The sequence below is a fragment of the Coturnix japonica genome, chromosome 8, assembly GCF_054131305.1.
Source record: "Coturnix japonica strain WE chromosome 8, WE-NBRP24, whole genome shotgun sequence".
Classification (NCBI taxonomy): Eukaryota; Metazoa; Chordata; class Aves; order Galliformes; family Phasianidae; genus Coturnix; species Coturnix japonica.
Window position 1 is genome coordinate 5982852 of NC_140670.1, and position 23341 is coordinate 6006192.

General features: G+C 36.7%; 1 protein-coding gene across 24 annotated transcripts in view; it reads right to left on the reverse strand.

Moving 5' to 3' along the window:
• LDB3 (LIM domain binding 3) overlaps positions 1-23341 on the reverse strand; it is a 104379-nt gene that overhangs the window by 18534 nt on the left and 62504 nt on the right. For 4 of the 24 annotated variants that reach the window (XM_085553914.1, XM_085553913.1, XM_015866012.3 and 1 more), the window contains one exon: positions 19734-20678. In XM_085553914.1, the coding sequence (XP_085410040.1) occupies positions 20582-20678 (97 nt within the window). In that variant the 3' untranslated portion in view covers positions 19734-20581. Of the gene's footprint in view, positions 1-68; positions 114-3379; positions 3488-3607; positions 3672-5093; positions 5265-8611; positions 8931-10327; positions 10364-19733; positions 20679-23341 lie in introns of those variants that run through there. The other 20 variants (XM_085553896.1, XM_085553905.1, XM_085553895.1 and 17 more) reach the window with 12 other exon arrangements.

The window sequence follows — 23341 nt, forward strand, 5'->3', positions numbered from 1 at the left end:
ATTAGCAGCAATCAACTGGGTTGTTAAGTGCTTTTAAAGTACAGTAGCTGCACAAAACATTTTTATACCTCTTCGACTGGTAGCTGATGGAGGTGGAAGAATGCCGGTTGAAACTAAAATGAGACAAAAGTTGTATTTGAAAAGAATGTATCAAGAAAACAGGGATATCTTTTCTTACAGCAAACTTCCTTGTGAATAGGAGATATTCTTAAGCTATTAACAGCATGTATATATTTATAATAACATAAGATCAGTATTACATTACATTTTGCTTATCTTATTAAAGCTGGGAATCACAGTGAAACCCGAATAAGTGTTACAAGTAAATGAGCAGGGTATATTGCTTTGTAATTCACACTAATCCACTTTTGTTTGTTCTTTAGTTGTTGAATTACAGTTCAACCACCAGACTGTTTTCTTTACCATTCGCCATCAATGTGTATTGCCACAAAAATTAGGTAGGAGTTTCCTTTTGTCAGTAACATAAGCTTACACACAAGAAAAACTTGAATTAACCAAGGTTCAAACATCAGCTAAGTTTCCTGGCTAATTATGGATCAAAGAAGGATAACACCACAGAAAGGACAAGCAAAAAATAGTTGAAACAGCAGAATCAATCTATCATGGGCAACTTCTCCATTGCAGTACTGTTCTAATATATTACACACTAAATTAAGCCCTGCGTGAACAGGTAGAGATATATACTTATATATAGATAGATTTTTATTTTTTTTTTCTTGGGGGAAACAATGTCATTTCAGAAAAAAAAAATGTTTCAATCCTGTAAATGCAAGAAGTACTGAGTCCTTGCAGAGCACAGGATGTGATAAACAAGAAGGTTCAGAATGAACACAGCTCCTGCCTACATGCAGAGCAGTATGGAGCTATGTGGCAGCAATCACAGCATGCAGGAACACAGCCCACATTTGCCAGAAATAACAGTAGGACCTTGTCATGCATCTTCTTAGCTTCTGGAGATTTGTTTCCTTTTACCACAGCCACTGCTTGGATTCAGACCCTAGGATCATAGCAGCTACACCTTTCTTGTAGAACCACAATCCTGACTTTCTGATTTGCTTTTATGTTCTAAGGCTTTTCACATTACTGTACTACCGAGAGAGACACTACCTAAGAGAATAATGTAACTTATGCCTGCTGATAACAACTTGAAGCATACGTCAGCATCTTTGACTTAGAAAAACTGCCAGCCATGAACAGTGGCTTATATCAGCCTGATGAAAGCATTGCACTCTGACATGGACACTTGGTTTTCATAGGTCCCAAGGCTTTCAGGTTGGAATGTACCTCACAATGTCTCTCATTCCATCTTTTGCTCAAAGCAAGGTGAACCATCAGGTCAGACCTGGTTGATCAGGGTTTTATCCAGCAGGGTCTTGAAAATCTTACAACACAGAGACGGCACAGTCCCCTCTGGACAATCTGCTGCCCTGCCCAACTTGAAAATTGGCTTAAGGATTTTTCCTTAACCAGTCAGGACCTTTCTTCTTACTTCATGTCTCATTTGTGGCATGACCACAAAGAGCTCAGTTCTATCCTGTTAATGATTTCCTCATAGGTAGAAGAAGGCTTTTGTTAGCCTAGAGCTAAACTAAGCAAAGCTTGTTCCTTCAGCTGTTCCTTCTCATCAACATTTTTCTTTACAGAGGAACCTACTAAACTGAGTGTAACATTCCAGTTGCAGAATAACAAATGCACAGTGAAGGGAGTAATCACATCCCTTAGTCCATGGCTCCTCATTCCTAGGCAGCACAGAGCACATTTGCTGCCTACTTGCACTCAACTGAGATGCCCACATCTTTTCAAAGGACAAAAATACAAAATGGTCTGTGCCAATCTAATGCAAAGAAGATATTTAAAATGACATGTATATAGTATTTCAGAGTGATCTTTTTATTCTTACTCATTAAAATTATGATTGCCACTGATTAGCCCTTGCTGATAGATAACTAGAAATAAATAACTACAAATGATTTTATAGTTTCAAGGTCTTACATTGTTTCTTTTCTGAGCGAAAGTATTGTGAAATTGAAGTGAAATGGATAAAGTCTCAGTCAAGAAATAGCATTATGTTTGCTCTAATTCATTAGCTGTTTATATATAAATGAAATGAAGCCCTGAAAGTGATAGATGCAATTCATCTGCATCTTTCTGTTTTATTGCAAATTGATCACTGTTGCAAATATTTTGTGAAACTACTGCTAATATTAATGAAAGTACAGAAATCAAGTACTAATGCCATAAAACTACAACTTCTTGCAGGTCACTACGTGAGACCTATTGTTAGCTATTTTGTATAATTTTCACTGAAGCTAAGAGAATACCCAAGAAATCTTCTATGTAGATATGTAAAAATATACCTATCATATCAAGATTGCTCCTAAGATATGGACTGATACAACACAAATAGACATCCTCTTGCTGGCCAGAGTAGTATCGTGGCTTCAGACTGATGTCACATTTTGGTCCTTCACTCAGAGAAATACTAAATTTGAGTCTCTTCTGTCACTCAGAAGCAATAGTTGTTTTTTTTCACATCAGTGTTATAAAAAGCCACAGTTATTGTTGCTTAGTGAGTATGGGTCTTGCTTTGACTATTAAGGGCTGCTGTCAGCTATGTTATGAAGAGCGTAACTTTGATAAATTGACTTACATCAACATTCTTATGTTTTAGCGGATACGTATGGGAATTAGAGAAATGAAACTAAACAAAGCCATGCTTACCTACTGAAACTCAGAACTCATCTGATCCTCTGTTCTGTAGCTGTTTCATTTTGGCATTGGTTTCAGTGATGTTAAGCATATAAAAATGCTTTCAAGTCTGTACGTGTGCATAGCACTTAACTGCTGTTTTTTATGTTAATCTTTAAGATCATTGTAACTTTTATTCTATCTCTAAAAGTGTGGTTCTCAAATATGCATGTTCTTGCCTATCTGTGGTCTGTCATTAGCCATAACTAAGAGCATAACAAATGAAGAGCTGTGGTCTTCTGAAACTGTATCAGGTGGTTAAACTATGATCTCATGTTTTCACCAAGAAAAAAAGCCCAAATCTGTCATTTTCACCTGGCCTCACTGGATATATAGTTTCATTTTAAGATGGCAAAACTGGCACAAGCTTACCAACTGAAGCACCTTTGATCAAAGTCAATTTCTTGGTTGCATATTGTAAGTCTAAAACGTAGGTGTTTGTTAACTTGGTTTTAACGTGAACCATTAAACAGGGTGACTATTCTATTAAACACATCATGCTCTTAAATATTTTTTACAAAACCAATCTCTTAAGAAGCCAAAAACCTTAAATGTGAGAGAATGATACAGAATAAAAACAAAGAAACAGAAGAGATCTTTATAGATATACCTAGACTGAGATGAGAGAGCGGATGAAATAGTGGAAGCTGCTATTGACATGTTCTTGGACCCAAGGAAAGGCTTAGGTTGTGAAAGAGAGCTGGGGGCTGCAAGCACTCTGCAGAAGACATAGTAACAGTATGAAAGCATATATACATAAATTTACAAGGACAAAAACAGTGCCATCAGAATCAAGCTTTGTCGGAGTTCAGGTACAAGAGGACTGCTGCATAGTTACCAGGAACAGGTTTTCTGTAGCATACATCTGCAGGCTTACAGAATAGCACAACCAAGCACATTCCCTAGAGAACACAATTCAAAATGCACACGTTATGTAGAAATCCTTTATAAAAAAATGAAGTCTATCAAAAACTAAGAAAGACATCATCTTGAATTCAGATGTTTCAATCTGAATTTCAGTTAAACATTTTAATATGAAAGCAATATCAGACAAAAGATTAACTTTCTTAAGAAAACAAATTACTGACAGGATTAGTTGGGTTTTAGTTTTGAGGCATATATTCACAAATCAATTTTCTTCATGTTGCTGTTTCAAATATGGTTTAAGCAATTTTATTCCATATCATTATTTCATGTACAAGTGCCTTTCAGCATAGTTCTGAATTACAGTGTAATACCCTATATTCAAACCTCCTTTGATAGCTGGATGACTGGCTTCCTTGCACTGGACTAAAAACATTGGATTCCTATAGGTCACAATTAGGGAAAACATTACTGAGGTAAAAAACAAAGTAGTTGGCATGCATAAGTAATTCAAGTGAACCAGCAAAACATTTAAGAAGTAATAGAACCAAGAGAACACTTCCAAATCCATGTATGGAATTCTAAGGCATGACGGACTATGTCTTAGATCTTAATTATTTAAAGTACTTGATATTTGGATTTTAAAGCACTCTAAAATACATTCCTTTTAGCAATACTTACGTAGCAAAATATATAAAATAAAAGAACAACAGATAAGCAGATTCTATAATTCTAGATGGACTAAACTAATTCACTCTTACTTCCCCAACAATTTCTATAGTGTGACAACACATCAGTCCTATTTCTTCACAAACTAAGTCTGATCACTTCTGATAGACGGCTGGAACTCCTACTGCACACTACTAGTGCTATGAATTTGCATTTCTCTGAAACTCACATTAGCTCTTTAGCTGAACTGCATTAGAGGGAAAAGGTAGATAAATCTATTGGAGGTGACTTAAAACTTTACAGAGCACTCAATCATCAAATGTGTGCTTATAGTGTATATCTTATAATCTGCTACTTATAAGTAGTATATACAGCACAGTAAGCTCAATTACATGAGTAAATGTCTGTCTTTAGAAAACTGCCATACCATGCCATGCTACAGAATTATTATTAAGAGAAGCCATATTCAACCACTCCTAAGTATCGTGATGAGTTGTTTTAGTTTTACCACATCATTTCCAGTTTTGAACCTAGACTTGCTTTTTTAAAATACAAACTACATTCCAGACTTCACATCATTTTGTGTCATTTTTTGAGCAGTTTTATTTTGCAAATTCTCTGCAATTATGAAAGTTCTTTAAAATAAGAAAAAAAAACACAAAAATAAATAAAAGCATATAAAATAGGCTACAGGTTGTACATACAACATTCTTAAGTTCAGAATGTGTATGCAGCATTTCCAGAGCCGTATAGGGGTATAACTGCAAAAGGACAAAGCAATGAAGCATTACCTTTGGAAGGAGGATGAGAAAGACTCTTGCACTACTGAGGCGGGAGAGGCTGCTGGTGGTGTCATCAGACTGGCTGTATTTTGAGCAGCGGTAGCAGGCTGATGTGCTGAAGCGTGTGGTGCAGGGGCAGAGGCAGGGCTGGTAGACACCGGAGCATGCTCAACAGGGCTACTAATTAGAGTTAAATTAAATAAAACAAAAAGCATCTTAAAAAGCGGCATTTCTAGATGTAAAGCCAAAAACCTACTATGTTTGCACCTGAAGCTACAAACATAGTAGCGCACTGTGTTACTGAGAGAAAAGCACAATAATGCAAAGGGGAAAAAAAAAAGACATTTGTTAGACTATTCTGTACAAGCAGTTAGGAATGTAACGTAGTCCTGCATGACTGAAATTTATCTCAGGTCTTATACAGCACTCAAGTCCTGCTCCCACTGAAACCAGCGGTAGGAAACGCGGCATGTAGTTCTTAGATGTTGTATAGACCCTGCCACAAACTCTTCAAATTATGATAAATTTCAGCTCAACATTCATTCCTGTAGAAGTTTACATTAAGGAGTAAACCTCTTAATTACATGTAGAAAGCAGTTTGAGGAATATTATTATAATTTTGTAGCAGCAGGTTTCCTGCAAGTTCTGAAAGCCTAAAGACACAGTCAACACAGCTGTGTGCTAAGTGTAATCATTTTGTGCCATACAGGTACAGGAAAGATGTTTATAAAGTGTCCATTGACTGTTAGCTCATCTCTGCCCTAAATTCACTTCATGTTATGCTGGCCAGCCCATCAACTAATAAGAAGTCATTTTACACATAAGAATAGTGCACAGCATACAAGGGGAAAATATAGCATAAAATGTTACTATCTCAGCTTTAAAACTTCTTCAGAGACGAGCTTAAGGTCTTTAAACTGGAGACCTCTTGTGGCACATATAAATATTAGTTTTACCTTTAATTGCAAGACAATTTAAATGAAAAAAATATATATATCCTCCTGTCCTGTGGCCAACTGACGAACATTTCTTTCATTGCTTGCCATCCAAGCACTCAGAGCTCAATAACACATTTTGTCATTGAACCTTCACTCAGCTTTGGAAAGTATTACTCATCTATTAGAGTGATAAATTGTCTGAAGTTGGTCTCTTAGACAACCTCGCATGACAGCGCAGTCAGAGTCATCCACTGATAAAAACTGAAATTCGGAATTTCTTTAGCTATCTCAGTGTGTTTAAAAAGAATGAAAAACAAACCACAGAGCTCTATTAATATAATCATCTTATCCACAAACATTGGTGAACATCATTAAAAACAATGGCTGCATTTTTACACCTTCTCACCTCACTTATAAGTTAGGTTCCTACACACAACACCTATGAGGGTGAATGCATGTAAGTGATTCTGCCCTACAACATAGAAACAATACCCAGAATATCCCTTTCTGAGCACAGTAAGCATCAAAAAACAAAAGGCAGCTTGCAGTTCCAAGAGCATTTTTCAGCCACATTTCAGCCTCCAAACATTCTCTGAGCCTTTTTTCCTGCAGTTTTACCATCATGTACATATTTTCTGTCTTTCAGCCATTCTGCATAACATTTTGTTACACTCCTTTCAGAAGTACTGAATTAAGATACTACACTGCTTGGGAGCTAGAATGAATGTTCAGTACTTGAGAACACCTGACACATCTTGCTCTTCAAGAGACTGTCCCCTCCTCTTGCACCTTCTCCTGTGGGTTTGGTAGTCTAAATGATGGTATCTCTTATTTCAACGCAGTATTGTACTATTTGATTAACTGAAATTGAAGCGCTCTTATTACATCCACGTTGATAGCTAAGATTAAATGCAGAGGAAAATTCACAGGATTTCCCCCTCTTCCGTCCTCAGCAACAGCAGATACTGAGGTTTTAACATTACATGACATTGACCAAAACTTACTTCACTTAGTAAACACGAAAAGATAGAAACTGTACAATACCACGTATCTATTTTAAAATGGAATGTAATGCATGTTCTAAAAACAATATATTATGTCACCTATCTTGTCTTCCTATTACCACTGAAAGGAAAAAGGTTACAGAGTTCAAAAGAATCTCCAAGACTGCATACCTTGAATAGAAGAAAATAGTGAGGTTAGTTAAGTGTGGAAATGATCTTCAAAATGAACACCAAGACATAATCTGTGATATATGTTTAAAAAATAAGACAGAAAGAAAAGAGAATATATGTTGATATGGACCTCTGTGGAAACAAATTAGAACTGGACACACATACGAATTAAATGCAAATATACTGATATAACTTAGAAAAATTCAAAGAAACAAAAATTATCTGACATGCCATAATAGCTTCTCAGAGAGATTAAAATGTTAGAGCCTTGATCACATTCCTGCAGGGTAGAATACGTTAAGAGTTTAACAGAAAAAGGAAGTAGAATAGACGTAAATGAAAAGGTAAAAGCCTTAAAACACGATGATCTTACTGCACACAATATGGACAGTGGGCAAATAATTCTCTATACTCAGTTTTAGAGAAACTGTTCAGATTAACTTGAACTGTTTTAATTGATCCAATATGGATTTTAAATAATTGTATTTAGACATTCAAAGAAAAGAAATCTTTCCCCCTCCCCCCCCCCCCCCCCCCCAAAACTGCCTTCTTTTTAGAATTCTGATCTACTTAGTGAGCAGATAAATGTGAATGGTGTTTTACAACACAGGTAACCTATTAATACAGCTTCCTGATCACGTAGGCTACAGGTTAATTCTTTTTTTTAAGGTATTACATATTATATATATATATATATATATATATATGCATATATATATACATACTTTTAATAATATATACGTACTTTTTATCTTTATAGCATTATGTATTTTAAGGAAAATCATAGGAAATGGATGTTCTCAAACACGTCCGTTTTTGCAGTAACCAATACACACAAAATCCACGATGTAAATTAGGTAGATGAAAATAAATACATATTCTCAACTGATTTTCACCTACAAACGTAACACAAATCAGTAGAGTTAAAAGGATAATCACAGTTAACAACCGTAATGAGGAAATGAGGCAACAAATGCACTCTGAGATGTAAAATACTGTCATCCCAGTAGAGTCCTGGCTCGTGACTTTCTGTCCAAAGAAGAGTTGACTAGGTTAATAAAGCTGGGTTTAGTCTGCTTTATTTAACATGAAGTCCTGTTTGTTTCAAGTCCTCCAACAGATCTTGTGTACAGAACTGAAAATACAGGGGACAAATCAAAAGGTATAGGGAAAATTCTCTCTTTTACTGCTGCATTCATAGAAAAAAAGTGCTAGAGAAGGTATTTAGAGAAAGACATAGCATGGAAGAGTTCTGCATTTGAATACGACAGCATTTGAGAAACACAGTGCATAACCTCAGCTGCTGCTGTTCTGCAGAAGGTGCCTAATGACTTGTCTCTACATTATAGATGAAATGCTTACAAGTAAAACCCACAAGAATTAGAAATTGCTGTAATTTGTATAACTTACACACCTGCCTTTTAGGCCATTAGCCATTTCAGTCTGGAAGAGTTAGAGGTTGTTATTACCAAACCATTCCAAAGCTCCAAACCAGGTCAGTTGCGCAGTTACACATCACTGTGTACCTTTGATTACTGGATGAAGAAAGAGAGACTTTATGGCCAGTAGTGACACAACTGGCTTCCCTCTGACTTGTACTCGCTCCAGGCTTCACAGAGCCCTTGGAGGCCATAGGCTTAGCACTGCCAGTGTTGGCACCCACGGTGCAAGACTGAGGAGGCTGCATAACACTGGAGGTCACATACTGTGGCGCATATGTAGTAGCTGTAGCCCTGGGTAACAAAGATTACAAGGAAGTTGAAAATGAGATATTTGTTGTCATGTCTCCAAATCCCTAGGCAGTAGGTTTCCAAAGAAGAGAGAGAATTCCAGCTACAGAAGAAACTGATGTCTTTAAAATAGAAAGGATTGTTTAACTTTTATGGTTTTCAGAGAACCTATCACTTCGTCTCCACATCAAATAAAGCAGCGTTATAGAACACTAATGTCTGACCCTTTAAGACAGCAGTTGTTGTTTCTGTGAGGTGAGCAAAGCCTTTGGCAGGAACACGGGCAGAAACATAAAACAAGGTGGCTGAAAAGTCAAGTCTGGATTTAGTAATTAAGGCTTCATTTTTCTGTCTCTTTCCTGTAAGAAGATTTTTATCTGTAAATATCCAGCATGTTCTTCACATATTCCTAAATTCTGCATGCTGTAGGAGATAGTCGCGGTACTGCATTTGAAATCATAACAGTTTTTGATGTTTCATTACTGCTTAAGATGAGGAAAGGATGCAAGAATTTAACAAGTACCTTGTGTTAAATCTGGAAACCATATTGCTAGGAATATCATAATAAGACACATAGCAAAGCTGCGATGATAATGGAGGTGGATAAAAGCTACAGTTTGACAAACCATGCAAGATTAAGGCAATGCAGTGTGACACTAACAGCAGTCATAAATCAGATACAATTCCTAGTAAAATCCAAAAGAAGAGATTTCAGTGGAGCAGCTGCACAGCCCTGTAGATGGTTTTACACAAATCAAACAACTACTCAAATGCTAAACGTGTTATTTCGTGCTTCGATTTAATTCTGATTAATTCTTGCTATGCAGGAATCAAGTAGTTTATTTCAATTCTTTTTGACATAATTCTTATTTTCCCTGTGGTTCCAAGTGCCAGTTATCATTGCTTATATCATCAGTCAGGATAATGCCTGCACTTGGATTTTAATTCTATGCAACCTTTGTTGAACAGTGAGAAGTTTTAAAAACAAACATAAATAGTAGTTTGTGGAGGAATGATTTAAATTGGAAAGAAATGGGGTAAAGTTTGTTTCATGGCATGAACTAATAAGGGGCATTTCTTTGATCCATTAAACAAAAGATGAGATTCATTTAAGAAGTTACAGAACCTCATATCCCATCAGGGATCAAACAGTGTAGGCAAGAATCAGACACAGAAATGTTTATACACAAGTTCCGAGCAACTTAATTCCCTTCACTATGTCTGCTACCATCTCACAGACCTCTGTGAATTCTACATTAGAATTGCCTAGCAAATCTGCTTAGTTGAAACCTATACCATTTATTGTCTCCTCAAATTTTGCATGATTTTGAGGTGAGAGTAATACAGGAAAGGAGGCCAACTGAATAGGGCTAAAGGAGAAAATATAGAGCAACAATTACCTGTTTTCTGATGCTGCTGCAACATTTTCTTTGTCTCTGTGAAAGGAGGGGATACCGTATGAATAAAGGAAATGCAATTGTCATTTGTGGCAGAAAAAACACAAAGAAAAAAAGAAAAAGACAATTGAAAAACAACCAAAAAACACACAGGGCAAAGGAAGATGGGTTTGGGAGAAGTGTTTGGTTGCCAAAAGCATCTTAGAGGGGTTGCTCGTAAATATGGCTAGGAAAAACATCTTCAGCTCTTAAATGAAACTCACCAAATTTGTAAGTTTCCCAGTGAGCATCATCAATATTAAGGAAAACTGAAGGAAAATAACCAGTTTTGCAAGTCTCATTTCTCACACAAATCTGGTGCTGTCTTTATGTATACATTTTTAGGAATAATTTTTACTTAGTTAATTCCCTTTTTAAAGAACATTCCATTGGTATCCCAATGAAACATAATCTGATGCCAAATCTAAGTGGTGAAAATAATCAGATTGGGGCAGTCCTTGAAGATCCAGTACTTTAGAAATTATAAGGAAATAAATGGTTAACAAAAATCATATGGATTGTACATGCCTGGCCTCACTTCAGAATTCTATGTTCTATAGTAAGTGCTTTTTTTTTTTTTTTTTCCCCAGTTCTAAGATTAATTAAAACAAGAAATTTCAACTCTTCAGAGAAGAAAGGAACAAGTCAGCCTCAATTTCTGTAATAGGCTGCAAATCGTATAAGCACACTAAGAGAAATTATAGGTTGGCCTGAGTGCAAGCAACTGTATATTTGTGGAAGGACTGAAAAGACTATCATTCTTAACCTTCAGATTTCTATATTTGAGATCTAGTTGAGTTAAACAACTGAGACAAATCTCAAGATTTAGCAATATGGTGGTTATTTTTACTTCGTAGGACAGCACTCTCAGACATATGGTTTGAATTTTGGGTGGTCCTTTATGGAGACAGGAGTTGGACTCAATGGTCCTTGTGGGTGCTTGCCAACTTTAGATAATCTATGATTAAAGTCAGAGGCTGATTGTACTGACATTATAGTCAAGAAAACGTGCGGGAATCTCAGCACGTTTAAAGTTAAAATGTGCCAAATTAGAATACTTCCCACAACTGAGATATAAAATTACACAACAGAAAGGAAATGCCCCCATTCACCCACAGTGAATCTGCTTTCTGAAAAGGCCTTCCAAATAAGTAAAGCAGATGTTAAACTATCTCAGTTTGCTGTGCTCTGATCATTGCCTTACATTATGTTTTGAAAACTACTCAATACTTTTCATCAGACATATTTTATGTATTCCAATATGTACACATGCATACGTGCACGTGCACCCTTCTCTAAGTTCAGCCCCAATAAGATGAATAGCTCACCACTCTAAAGCAATGAGAAACCAAACACTGCCTTTATGGTAACCAAGCTGAGATTTCACTGGAACGTCCTGTATAGCAAAACCAGGCTGAAACAGAGTGGGGGAGGATGGATTACAAATCAATAGAGAGTGGCTAGGATAGGAAAGTGTTAGTATTAGAAGAGTCGTCACCATGCAAGTCTGTTAAAATAAAAAAATACAGTTGCAGCCTAAAGATAAAATAAAGCATTGTTTAATTTCAGTGTTACAAAATACTTAAGGAAAACTATAGTTAAAGCCAAAAGGCAGGCAGCTGCGGGTTGAGCAGAAGCAGTATTAGGCCTCTGGTGTAACTATTAATCTGATCTACTCATCTGTTTCTGCTTTGCTAGCTAAAGGCTACACTGAGAAATGCAGAACATCACTTGAGCTTGAGATTTTACAAAAGCTTTCTCCCTGAGTTTATAACAATACTAAGTAACACGGCAAGGGGAGTTGTGAAGGTTACAGAGATAGATAAGTGTAGTAAACATACTTCCACAGAGTAAAGCATAGAAAAAGGCAGAGTAAAGGGAAAGATGAGCTCAAAGGCACACAGTACTTCCTCACAGTGTTGCTTTCAGGAACTGTTTCTCTTCTCAGACAACAGGAATAATTCCTGCTTGGCTAGTAGTGAGAAAGGCTCAAGATCAGATGTGTTTTACTGGTGATACTTGCCTTCTGAAGAATAAAATATTGAATTTCCTGCCTAGATACAATCAAATATTTTTTTGCAAACTAAATACAGAATTAATTTTACTTTTGAGTCAAACACTTCCCTGGGACAAACTTTGTAACGTCAATATTGTTACAGCATGTATAAAAGCAGCTCAGGATATAAGGGCAGTTTGTATCCAATATTAGTGGATAGTAGTTCTGAAGTAACTGGGCGAGATTTAATATTATTGATTTTTCTGCACTCCTTTTAATCCCAGTAAATAGCTTTTGATAGAAGGACCTCAGTCAGTGACTATGAGAGAACACTGCAATTCCCACAAGGCTTTGCTGAATACTAGACATGTCTCTCAAACAAGACTTAAGTATGGAACATACTGTCAGTCCAAATAATATGATTTGTCATACAGCAGAAAATACTAAATGTTTCTTTCTCATAAAAAATGTGCTATGTGATGTAGTGATCATGACTGAGTTAACTGAATGATTAAGATAGAGTCATATTCTCTCCCACAGTAGCCAGAGTTTGAGCAACAATTCATCTGCAAGCCAAACTTGTGTGTTCTACCAGACCCTAAAAGAGCTCCCACTGATTTTTAAGGGATTCCACTGAATCAGAACTGTATGTGCTAAGCAGATGAGCACTTACTCATTTGATTTCCAAAAATGCAATAAACAGAAAAATTCCCAAGCATTTATATCTAACAAGAACACTGAGATACTAATATTGTGCACTTTCTACCTACCTCCCCTTAAAGAATCTAGACTCACTCTTGAATAGCTCCTCTCTGTTCCATTATAATGTCTTAGAGAAAGAATCAACCTATAGTGAAGATCTGGTATCATCAAGGAATGAGGGCATCCTCAGAGATCATGTAGTCCTTCCACAACTTTCTCTGTTTCAATACTGAAGCAGTTAAGAGAACGCTATAATTAATATAATCTCAGTATTCTCCTGCAGCATTTTGTTCTGCATTTTAAACAGGAGGAACTAAATCTAACTGCTCATGGCCAAATAAGAGGTGCATGACAGGACAGAGAATTGAAATGAATCAGCATTTGAATTTCAACTAAGTACCCTAAGTATCAACTCCTTCTCTTTAGCAAGAGATTATGGAGTGATTTGTTATAAATGTTAGTATGCAGACTATTGGTGCTATACTGTATAGATCATCCAGTAGCTTCCTATTAAAGTGGACACCTAAAAGACACATATCGGCCTCTTCTTAAAAGAGAAAAATTTTATTAAGAATTACAGATTAAGTTGAATTTCTCTGAAATTTCTTTTATGGTGCCTGGGAAGAAAACTACATTAAAGTTATTTAATAACTGCCTTCCAAACATGTTTTTCTTGATGGCATGAAATTCTGCTACTGCTGGACACTCTTTACTGAGCCACAGTAACTGCTGATCCAGTTCTGATTCGGTGAGGCAATTTTTAGCTTTGTGTTTGGAACTGAGAATCTTCCCATAAACACATGCATATAAAAACCATTGAGATGGTTTCTCTCTTTTTTGTTGTTTTTTAAATCCCCCAAGCTGTGTCTTTGCAACCTCAACAAACTATTATCTTCACAGAGACACCACAGGACACACATAAAAAAAATCTTAGGTAGTTAACTGGAAAGGATAGAAGATGACTATCATGCTGGTTTAGTTCAAACTTCAGCTTGGGACAGAAGAACAACTAGTCTCTCTTTTTCAGCCACCTCAGTTAAGAAAGTGAGCAGCCCACGCCAAAACAGTCACAGTTTATCCTGCTTGTATGTCTGCTTTCCTATACAGGAAAAGCCATTTCTCCCAGAAGGTGCTTTGGTTTGCACAGAGCCACAGAACCAATGCTTCCAAGCACTGTCATAGATTTATTTGTACTTATTCTCAATAGGTAGTACAGAACTCAGTCAAAGCAGTTCACTAAATCATAGCAAGTACCTCCTATGGATTTTAGTTGCATCTAGTAGTGTGCTATCACATTTAGCACTCAAATAATAAACGCAAATGGAAACAAAGCAGCAACTGTGCTTTGGGTATTGAAATAACTCCTCTAAGATTTATATATGGACATTTGACATGTGCGTACGTTCTCCAGTTTATCTTATTGGTAAATGCACCATCTCAATAAGAACAAAGACTGCAAAATCCTGAGCATACGGAACAACTTGAGCTTGGATGTATTCCAGCTCCAATAATAAAAAATACTGCAGAGAACTTTCCCTACCTTGGCCTCAATTCTGCATTCAGATCTATCTGAAAAGCTCCCTCTAGTGTTTTAGAACCCCACTGGTAAAACATAATATCTACCAGCAGGTACCTGAACACAGGAACCTTTCAGGTTTTATTTGGTACCACTGTAGACAAGGACAGTGAGTACGTTTAGATATTGAAGAATACCTAAACTAGGAAAAGATTTCTCTTTTACTCAAGTGTTCTTTCCTCATTGAGACCTCACTTTGCTCCGGGGAAGCTAAGATAACTCACTGATCTCCTCACTGTCATCTGGTAGTTTTTCAAGTCAATTTTTCATTTGTGCACATTGATGGTAAGAAAAATCATACTTTCTCTACCTGGTATTATCATAAATGTGAAGCTGCATCTCAGATACAGTACTGTGCCTTTTCTGATAGATTCTTGAAACAAATAACCAAGTGGTACGAGACAGCAGTTGGCAGTATTTTTTTCAGAACATGTATTACATCTTATTTCACAGATTGCCCTAAGGGTTTTCTTAATTTCCCTTTCTCTCATTTGTAATTGTATAACATTCTGGGTCAACAACAATCGATTACATGGAAATGAACTATTAGGAAATTATTAGTACTTAGTATAATTTTGTTAACATTAATGAGATTTAGAAACCGAGTAAAAGGAAGCAGTGCCAGTGCTAAGCCATCAGCCAGTTCTCCAGCTCATCTTACACAAGGCTCTGTGAATCAGTCAGATGATCCACAGACCACAAAGCTGGGTGCTTCCAGGTTACACATGCCTCTTAGAAATCTGTTACATGCAAGAACTGCTTTTGCCTTGTTAGATTGAAGGCAGTGGAAGAAAACGGTACAGTAAGAGAAAGCTGCACCATGCACTGGTATTTTGGTTATCCATCAGCATCCGTGGCAGGATGTGTGTGGGCATACACATATATGGGATGCATACAGTTCCACAGAAGGAAGGAAAGCAATGTGCATTTCTGCCAGTGAAGAAATAAGTGCTGGCCAGGAACATGCGAAAGACTGAGATGATAAATAAGAGAGATTAAAATACATTTCACTGCAGCCAGAAAGTAAACACAAAAGTGAATCATGAGCTTTGACAGTCTCTATTATTCTTACGCATTACTTTACTGCTTTATAACTATTTCACTGTATTTGTTTATTTCATCTGAAATTTCATCTCACTCCCTTGGTTTTAAGTGAGCACATTCAACTGGATACGACAGACCTCGTAGCTTCCATCTTTGATCACTTGGTTCTACAGAGAACTGGCTTCAAAAAAAGGCATCTATGATAGCTAAATTCACTTTTCCAATTGAACATCAAGGAGTGTTTTTGGAAAGAAAGGCAACTTTCATCAATTTATCCTTCTAGATTCACACACAAGTCCATAATTGAGTTTATTCACTCTTGCTATGCTTTGTTTTGTTGCTCTTCAGACACTAAAAGGTAAGCAGGGATAGGAATAAATAGACATACTTAATAATATTTATTGTAGAAATGTTGCTGAAGTGAAAAAGCTAGCTACCAAGCTCTGCTTTATTTTATGTGCTCTTACAGAAAAATAAGCTATCTGCTTAGCGTACAGACAGGAAGTTTTTGGCAACTGGGTATGTCCAGCCATGTTAACCTCCAGAAATTTTGGCATATGAAGAAGAGGATTGAAGTACCTTAGATCTTGTCTTGGTGGTATCAGATAGCTAACTTTGATAAGGAGAATAAGGCCATTGTTCTTGAAAGCAAACCTCAGACAATTCATTTCCACATACATTGCAGAAGGCCTCTTTAAAAGGTTGATTAATGAAAGCTATGAATTGGTTTTACCAAGATCTACCACTACATCTACTACTATCATGTACCATACCAAGATTCTAGATTTTTACATTTGCTAATTAGAATTTGTGCAAGTGTCCCAGTATTTTCTAAAGCTGTAATGACAGTCCCAGCCACTAAAGCTCATGGTAGACAGTGGTGAAGAAACCATGAAATCAATCAGCTTATTCCCTGTGGGAACATGAAAGTACAAGTGAAAGATTGGTCACCCCTTCCTATTTGGTTTTGGTTTACAAAGAAAGTCTTGAACAACTCTGTGATACTTGAGAGTTACGCTCTTCAGAAGTGATAAAGCACACCCTAGAATTCCTGTCCTTACGCTCTACACTGTTGTGCATAAGGAAAAAGAAATAGCAATGAAGAGAAAGTGACCTTTACACTTATTACATAGCACAAAATTCCCTTTCCTATCCATGCAGGCAGGTGTGAAAAGGAAGAGGCAAGAGAAGGAGACACAGAACTTTTCTTCTCTTGCAATTTTTTTCATGCACAAAAGGAAGAGAGGTCAAGATCTCATGCCTGCTTTCCTAAAGACACACTCTGCCACGTCCCATCAGCATGCCCTGCATGCAGTCAGTACTCCTGCCACAAACTAAGAGGTGAGGAAGAGACCATTTGTGTAGAAGACAAAGCAGCAATATACAGCAAAAAGGTTAGTGTATAACAAACGGTCTTATACCACAGCAGAAAATGAGCATTTCCCTGTGTCATAACCAGACAAGCAGATTTACCTGGAAGGCCTTTTGGTTTTGATTTCCTAGTGGCATCAGATTTGCTGTATCTTCGTTAAATGTTTATAACACTAAGGCTTTAATGGCAGTACTGGGAAGACACGGGGCTAATACCTCTATCTGCATACAGCATTTTACTATCCTTTCTGGCATGGAGATTATGTAGAAGACACTTGTCACCACCTCAGTGTCCTCTGCTCCTATACAGCTATATCTGCCAATCACCAAAGCCATTTTGAAGAACTACACAACTCACTGAGTCTTCAGCCAGGAACCTAGTTTAAGCATAGCTGTCATTAACTGAGGCTATCTTTCCTAATGAAAACAGCAGACTTCTGCAAATGGTCAAGAAACAGTGGAAGATGAGGTTGACTGATCAGAAGCAACTTACACGGGTATAAGCCCAGACATATTTAAAACAGGACACAACCAGGAAAAGCTTGACCGCTAGCCAAAACTAAGCTAGCAGCCTCTCATAGCTACTCATGAATTCTTATCTGGTCTAAGCCTGTTGTAGTCCACAGCAATGAGAGGTAATAGACTGACAAATGCAGCCCAGCTTTTCCACCTTACAGAAAAAGCCTGCCTCCTCCACAGGGAGGAAAAACACAGCCTGTTAATAGTTACGTGAGGAAATAATTGTAGGCATGAACTTCTGGGGCTTGGAGATCACCAGGACAACACAGAAGCAGATTTTTTAGGTTTAAGAGTTAAGGGGTTACGAGGTTAAGCGTAAACAAGAAACTAAACAGAAAAATTAGATTATTTCTTTTCTTAAAGGGGTTGGACCAGTAGAAATATGCTGTAGTAAACGATCTTGCATTAGGGATTAATGACAGCAAATTCCACAGGGTTATTCTCATTTTAAAAGTTCAAAAAATGACTAACTATTGAAGATTTTATTATTATTATTATTATTTCCCCAAGGTTACATAAAGGACTGAAATTCTCCAAGTTTGTAGAGTACTGGCAGTTTATTTTCAGTCCTCCAGGGAAACGGTTTATAACTCTATGTCTTTAAGATTACATGGCTTATATGCACCATCTATTGTTAAATCCACAGAAGCAGACATAAGGGGAAGATGTCCCTTTAATTATATTTGCATTAATTTCATAACGAATCAAACCGTGCTGTTCTGGTTATTTAAAAGTATCTTAAAAATAACATTAAATAAAAACATTCAGATATAGTACAGACAATTTCATTACATTACATGCACTAGAACTATTTGAAATAAATAGTAACCACATATAACATTCATAAAACACTTAAGAAAACACTTAAGGAAACAATTACTATTTAAGTGGAAAAAATATCAGATATTTACTCAGAAAACCATTTAATTTGGATGCACAAATAAGATTTACCCATTCTGAATTGATGTCTGATATTAGCAACATACAGGAGAAGCAAAAACATTACTCTTATTTTGTGCTGGTATCAGTTTATGCTGATTGTCCACAGATACAATTGAGATGGGATTGGAATGTGCTTGCATTCTCATAAGGAAAATATAAATGAATGCTGTGCATTAAATGTTATGTTAATTGAACCGCTACAGTACCTATATTTTACTGAGGTAAGTACATTTTAAAACGGACTGCTGTCCTTGTACTCTTAAATAAAAGGCAAACTTTTTTTTCCCCAAATGTCTGAGATTGCTTTTTTAATTCTTTAAACAATCATATTTGGTTGATCTATGCAAAATCCTTTAAGAACAGCAGCTTTTCCTGCCCACAAAATGAGAGTATCAACATGTTTTGTTCTCTCCAATATAAACTGCTGCAAAAACTGTGTTTCAAAATCACATGTTAATCTCTTTGGTCAGAATTACTGCTACCAGATAAAATAACCCAATCTGCAGTTAAAAGAAGTTAATAAAATAAAAAACACTTGTTATTTGGACTGTAAGTAGATCTGCAACAGAATTAACCTTTTGTTGCTTCATCACCAGCAGCTTCAGTTTCAGTCAGCACTAGGGTCTACTATCTACTAGAGCAGATCACTAAGGGATAATATCAACTGTTTCTATGGAAACCATTAATGTAGTTTAATTCAAATCCATTTTTTTCCCCCTATCATTTAATGATCAGAGCATAAACTAGAAACAGAAGTCATACTTCTCTTGGTGTACTTTAAACAAAAAACAGAAGCGCGTGTGAGCATTTTGGACAGTTGAACCTTAGTCTGATGGGCTGTTTAAAACTGAAGCACTGTTGTACTGTTCAAATAGAAAGATCTCACTTCACCAGCCACATCTCAAGGGCCTTTATACGTAAATATGCCAGGAAAAGTATATTACTCAAAAGGAAATCTCTAATGTATTATCAGTATCTTGTCATCTAGCATTGATTAATTATGCCATGTCCTCTTTCACAATTAAGAAAATTTTCTTCAATTATTTTGTCAGATTGATTCTAATTCAGATAGTTTAAAGGTAAGAACCACAGATAATAGGGAAAATCTTTTTGACCAGATTTTCTACTGTGGAAAGAAAAGTGCACCTTCTGTCAATAATCAGTTGGAGCAGTTATTGTCTTAAAGAAATGAAGTACTGTGTAAAACAGGCACATCATTATTTTAGTTTTAAATCCTTTTATTTGAGATAAAGCATGCTGCTATATACAGAAAAAATAATGTGGGTCAAAGCAAGAGCAATACAGAATGGGCAACGTGTTCCTTTGAACTTCAAAGATGCTTTTAAAAACTTCAGTGCACCAGCAGTATTATATATAACCATCTTACCCCTAAACACCTCTAGCAAAAAGTCATTTCCTCATAGTCCTGAACTGCCACATCCTATCTTTCATCTAATGACAAATGTAGATTTCAAATACTACAGCAAACAGTCTTAGCAAATAAGTGTTACTAGCATAATATACTGAAGAAAAAAATGATATTGCTAAAGTATTGTTTCAAACAGCATCTTTTGACTGCGTGAACTAAGCAGGTTGTACATTTAGCAATCACTAGGCCAGGCTCAGTCAACTTTCCTTTTCATCCTATGTTCTCGTATTTAATCATCTTTACAACAAAAGTCAATAAAACCTAAGTCTTCCTCCTAAAGAAATACTGCAAATAACTTTCCCTTCAGTTTCTCCAGTAAGTTAAGTCAATAAAGTAAAACAATGATGTTTGCCTTCTATCTGCATATTGAAGTTGCATTTGATATCGTAAAGGACAAAAGCTAATCTACTTTGTACCAAAGAACGTGAACAAGGCTATATGATTATTTTTGCTCTTGGTGACAGTGAGTGGATTCCAGGCTAACAACAGAAAACTACCAAAGACAGGCACTCCGAAAAAACAAAAACCTCGCAATCATCTTTCCTGTACGTGTGTTACACTCTTAAGATCTAACTCAGGATAGCAGTTATTTCTTTACTGTAATTCTCTCTCGCATATTTGCCCACTGAATGTGGGCGTTTAGCTTTTAACATTAAGGATTTGCGCCGACAGGCCGTGATGCCAGTTGCGCAATTTGGCAAAGCGTGGGCTGTTACGTTCCGTTTCAAACCTTTCCCTGTGGCATGAAGAAAGAGAGAGAAAGACAGAGACAGAGAGAGAGAGGGAGAGAGAGACAAAAAGAAGAAAGAAAGGAGGGAGAAAGAAAGGGATTAGGGAACATGGCTACCACTCCCCTGCCTTATTATAATTAGGGCAATAGCAATTTATTTGGATTTGTTTCCCCAACTTTTGAATCAGTGCAATGAAAGCTGGATGATCCTTTTTAGACTGTAAATGAATATTTTTTGCATTTGTTCATTTTTGAGGACTCAATTGATGTAAATTCACATCCTATGACTTAGACTTGGTATTACAGGTCTGCTTTTGCTAGAAATGTAGTGCAACCCCATTGTTTTCACCAGGAGATTCTCTTGGCTCTCCCCTCCCCAACCCAAGCAGTCATTTTAAGTTAATTCAGTACAAGAGCAAAGTTACTGCAAATATTTTCCATTACATAATTAATATATAGGCCAGCATATTTATATCTATTTCTCATGCTGTCCTCTAAGGCCATCAGACACAGCATTTGGCAGCAGCTTCGATAGGTTTCTCAACAAAAGTGTGTATAGGTATTTCTGATCATTTGTGTTAAAAGAGCAGAATAACTTGGGATTTTCAAAAGTGCAATAATTGACCTCCTCCTGCAAACAGCTATGATTGCTGTTGACTGAGCCTCCTGCTCAAGCTTTGACTCTTGAGCAAGTTGTAAGCAATGTTCAGCACCTCTCAGAGCTTAATCTTCTCTGGATTTTAAATCTAGAAATCTTAATAATTAAGATTTTGTGAACAAAAAATGGAAGGAGGAGGATGCGAGATGAGAGCATAGCCAAGGAGAATTATGTGTTATTTACAAATTCATTTGATCAATTGCAAACAAACTATTTTGCCCCTATCGTTATTATTTCAACTCAAAGTGCAAGATAACTGTTTATTGTAGCAGAGCTCGAGAGTAAAGCCAATGAATAAGAAAGGAATGGACCAGACTGTTTTTACTGCTCAGGCTGAATATAGCACAAGACACTGAACAGTGTACAAATCAACAAATTCACTGGTATGTCTAAATTTTCTTTCTACATTTAAGGGAGTCTCTATGTATGACTTCCTAAACTACCTTTTAATTACTTAAAAATATAAAAGCATTTCTTGCTGAAACACTAAAAGTTCATGGTAGCATTTATTCCAGTTACCCTGGAGTGTATTAGCTACACTAAAATGAACTTCAGTAATTCCTTCACTGCTTTAAAAATATACCCCTCCATTCAAGGAAATGGCATTAGCTGAATTTGAAACAGATAGCATCTTCCTGGAAACTGTTCTGTAACAATCATCACAACAGCAAATAAATGTTTTCACAGCAAGTTATAATTGTATGTGTGCCTTCAAAGTAGCAGTAACACAAGCAAAAGGAAGTCATGCTCCGTATTCAATGATATTAACAGAAAAATACTCTGCCACCTACAGATTCCTGAGCCTTATAGATATCACTCAGAGCAGGTGTTAAGAAGTTAGAAGCAACAATCCAAATGGGACTATTGTTATGTAAAATGGGCCTGCCAGGAGTGAGCCACATGTTCTTATTCTCAAGTGTTTGGAGGAAATCTCACTGCCATCTCATGCAGTTCTTGCTGACTACACTAACTGACACAAAGAGACAACGGAAAGCACCAGAGTGAGTATTGCTCACAACATGCTCTAGCACCAGAGCCATCCATTCTGGCAGTTCACATTTTGAAACATTATTATTATTTTCCATAAGGCCAAAACAAGATAAACACAACATTTAACCTGGCAAGCTTCATGCTTCACAGTCCTGTGATAGCCTTTCATGTTTGAGAGCCCAGAAAGCCCTCCAGCTGATCCCCTAACTAAGTGCGTGGGGCAAAAGCTGGGTGTACAGGTTGTATAGTGACTGGAAAAGACACTAATGAGAAGCCGGCACTCCATTATTGTGATGGCAGAGTGAAGCTCAAGTATTAATTCCATGCATCTGAAATAACTTCATCCACCCTTATAAAACCAAAAGATGAAACAGAGAGAGGTCCAATCAACCCAAGAAAACATATGATGGACACATGCATAACCAGTGCCAGTGCTACCAAATCTGTGGGTAGAATATGTATAATATATGAAGTAGGCACCAGGGCACCAAGATGAGGCAAGTGCTATCATTTTGCCATGAAGGAGACCCCAATTCACTTCTTGCAGCAGAGCACATGATGTACTCCTGCACACACTGTACTACTGACTACCCACTATGATAGTCCCTTCTGCCTCTACTACCAATGAATATCCTTAAACTTCTTTTGGTAATCCATATGTGCTTCAATATTCTCAGTATCATTACTGTCCTTGTGGTAAAAATAAATAATAGTAGCATTAATGTATTAAAACTGCAGAAAATGTGCAGTGCACAGCAAATGCAGTCATGTACTGTAAGTTACACTGAGAAATGTGATTTGCACTATGCACGTTGATGCACTAACATTTGCAACCTAATACCACATTAAACTTCAGCTATACTAATAAATACTAATAAATAATAAATACTAATTTAAAGCCACAGACTACATCCAGTCAGATTACTTCTTTAATGAAATATATTACTGTCAGATGCATGTATAGGGGAGTGAATGTTTACTACAACATTCCAAATCCCTCCATCGTAAAGATTTGTATGTG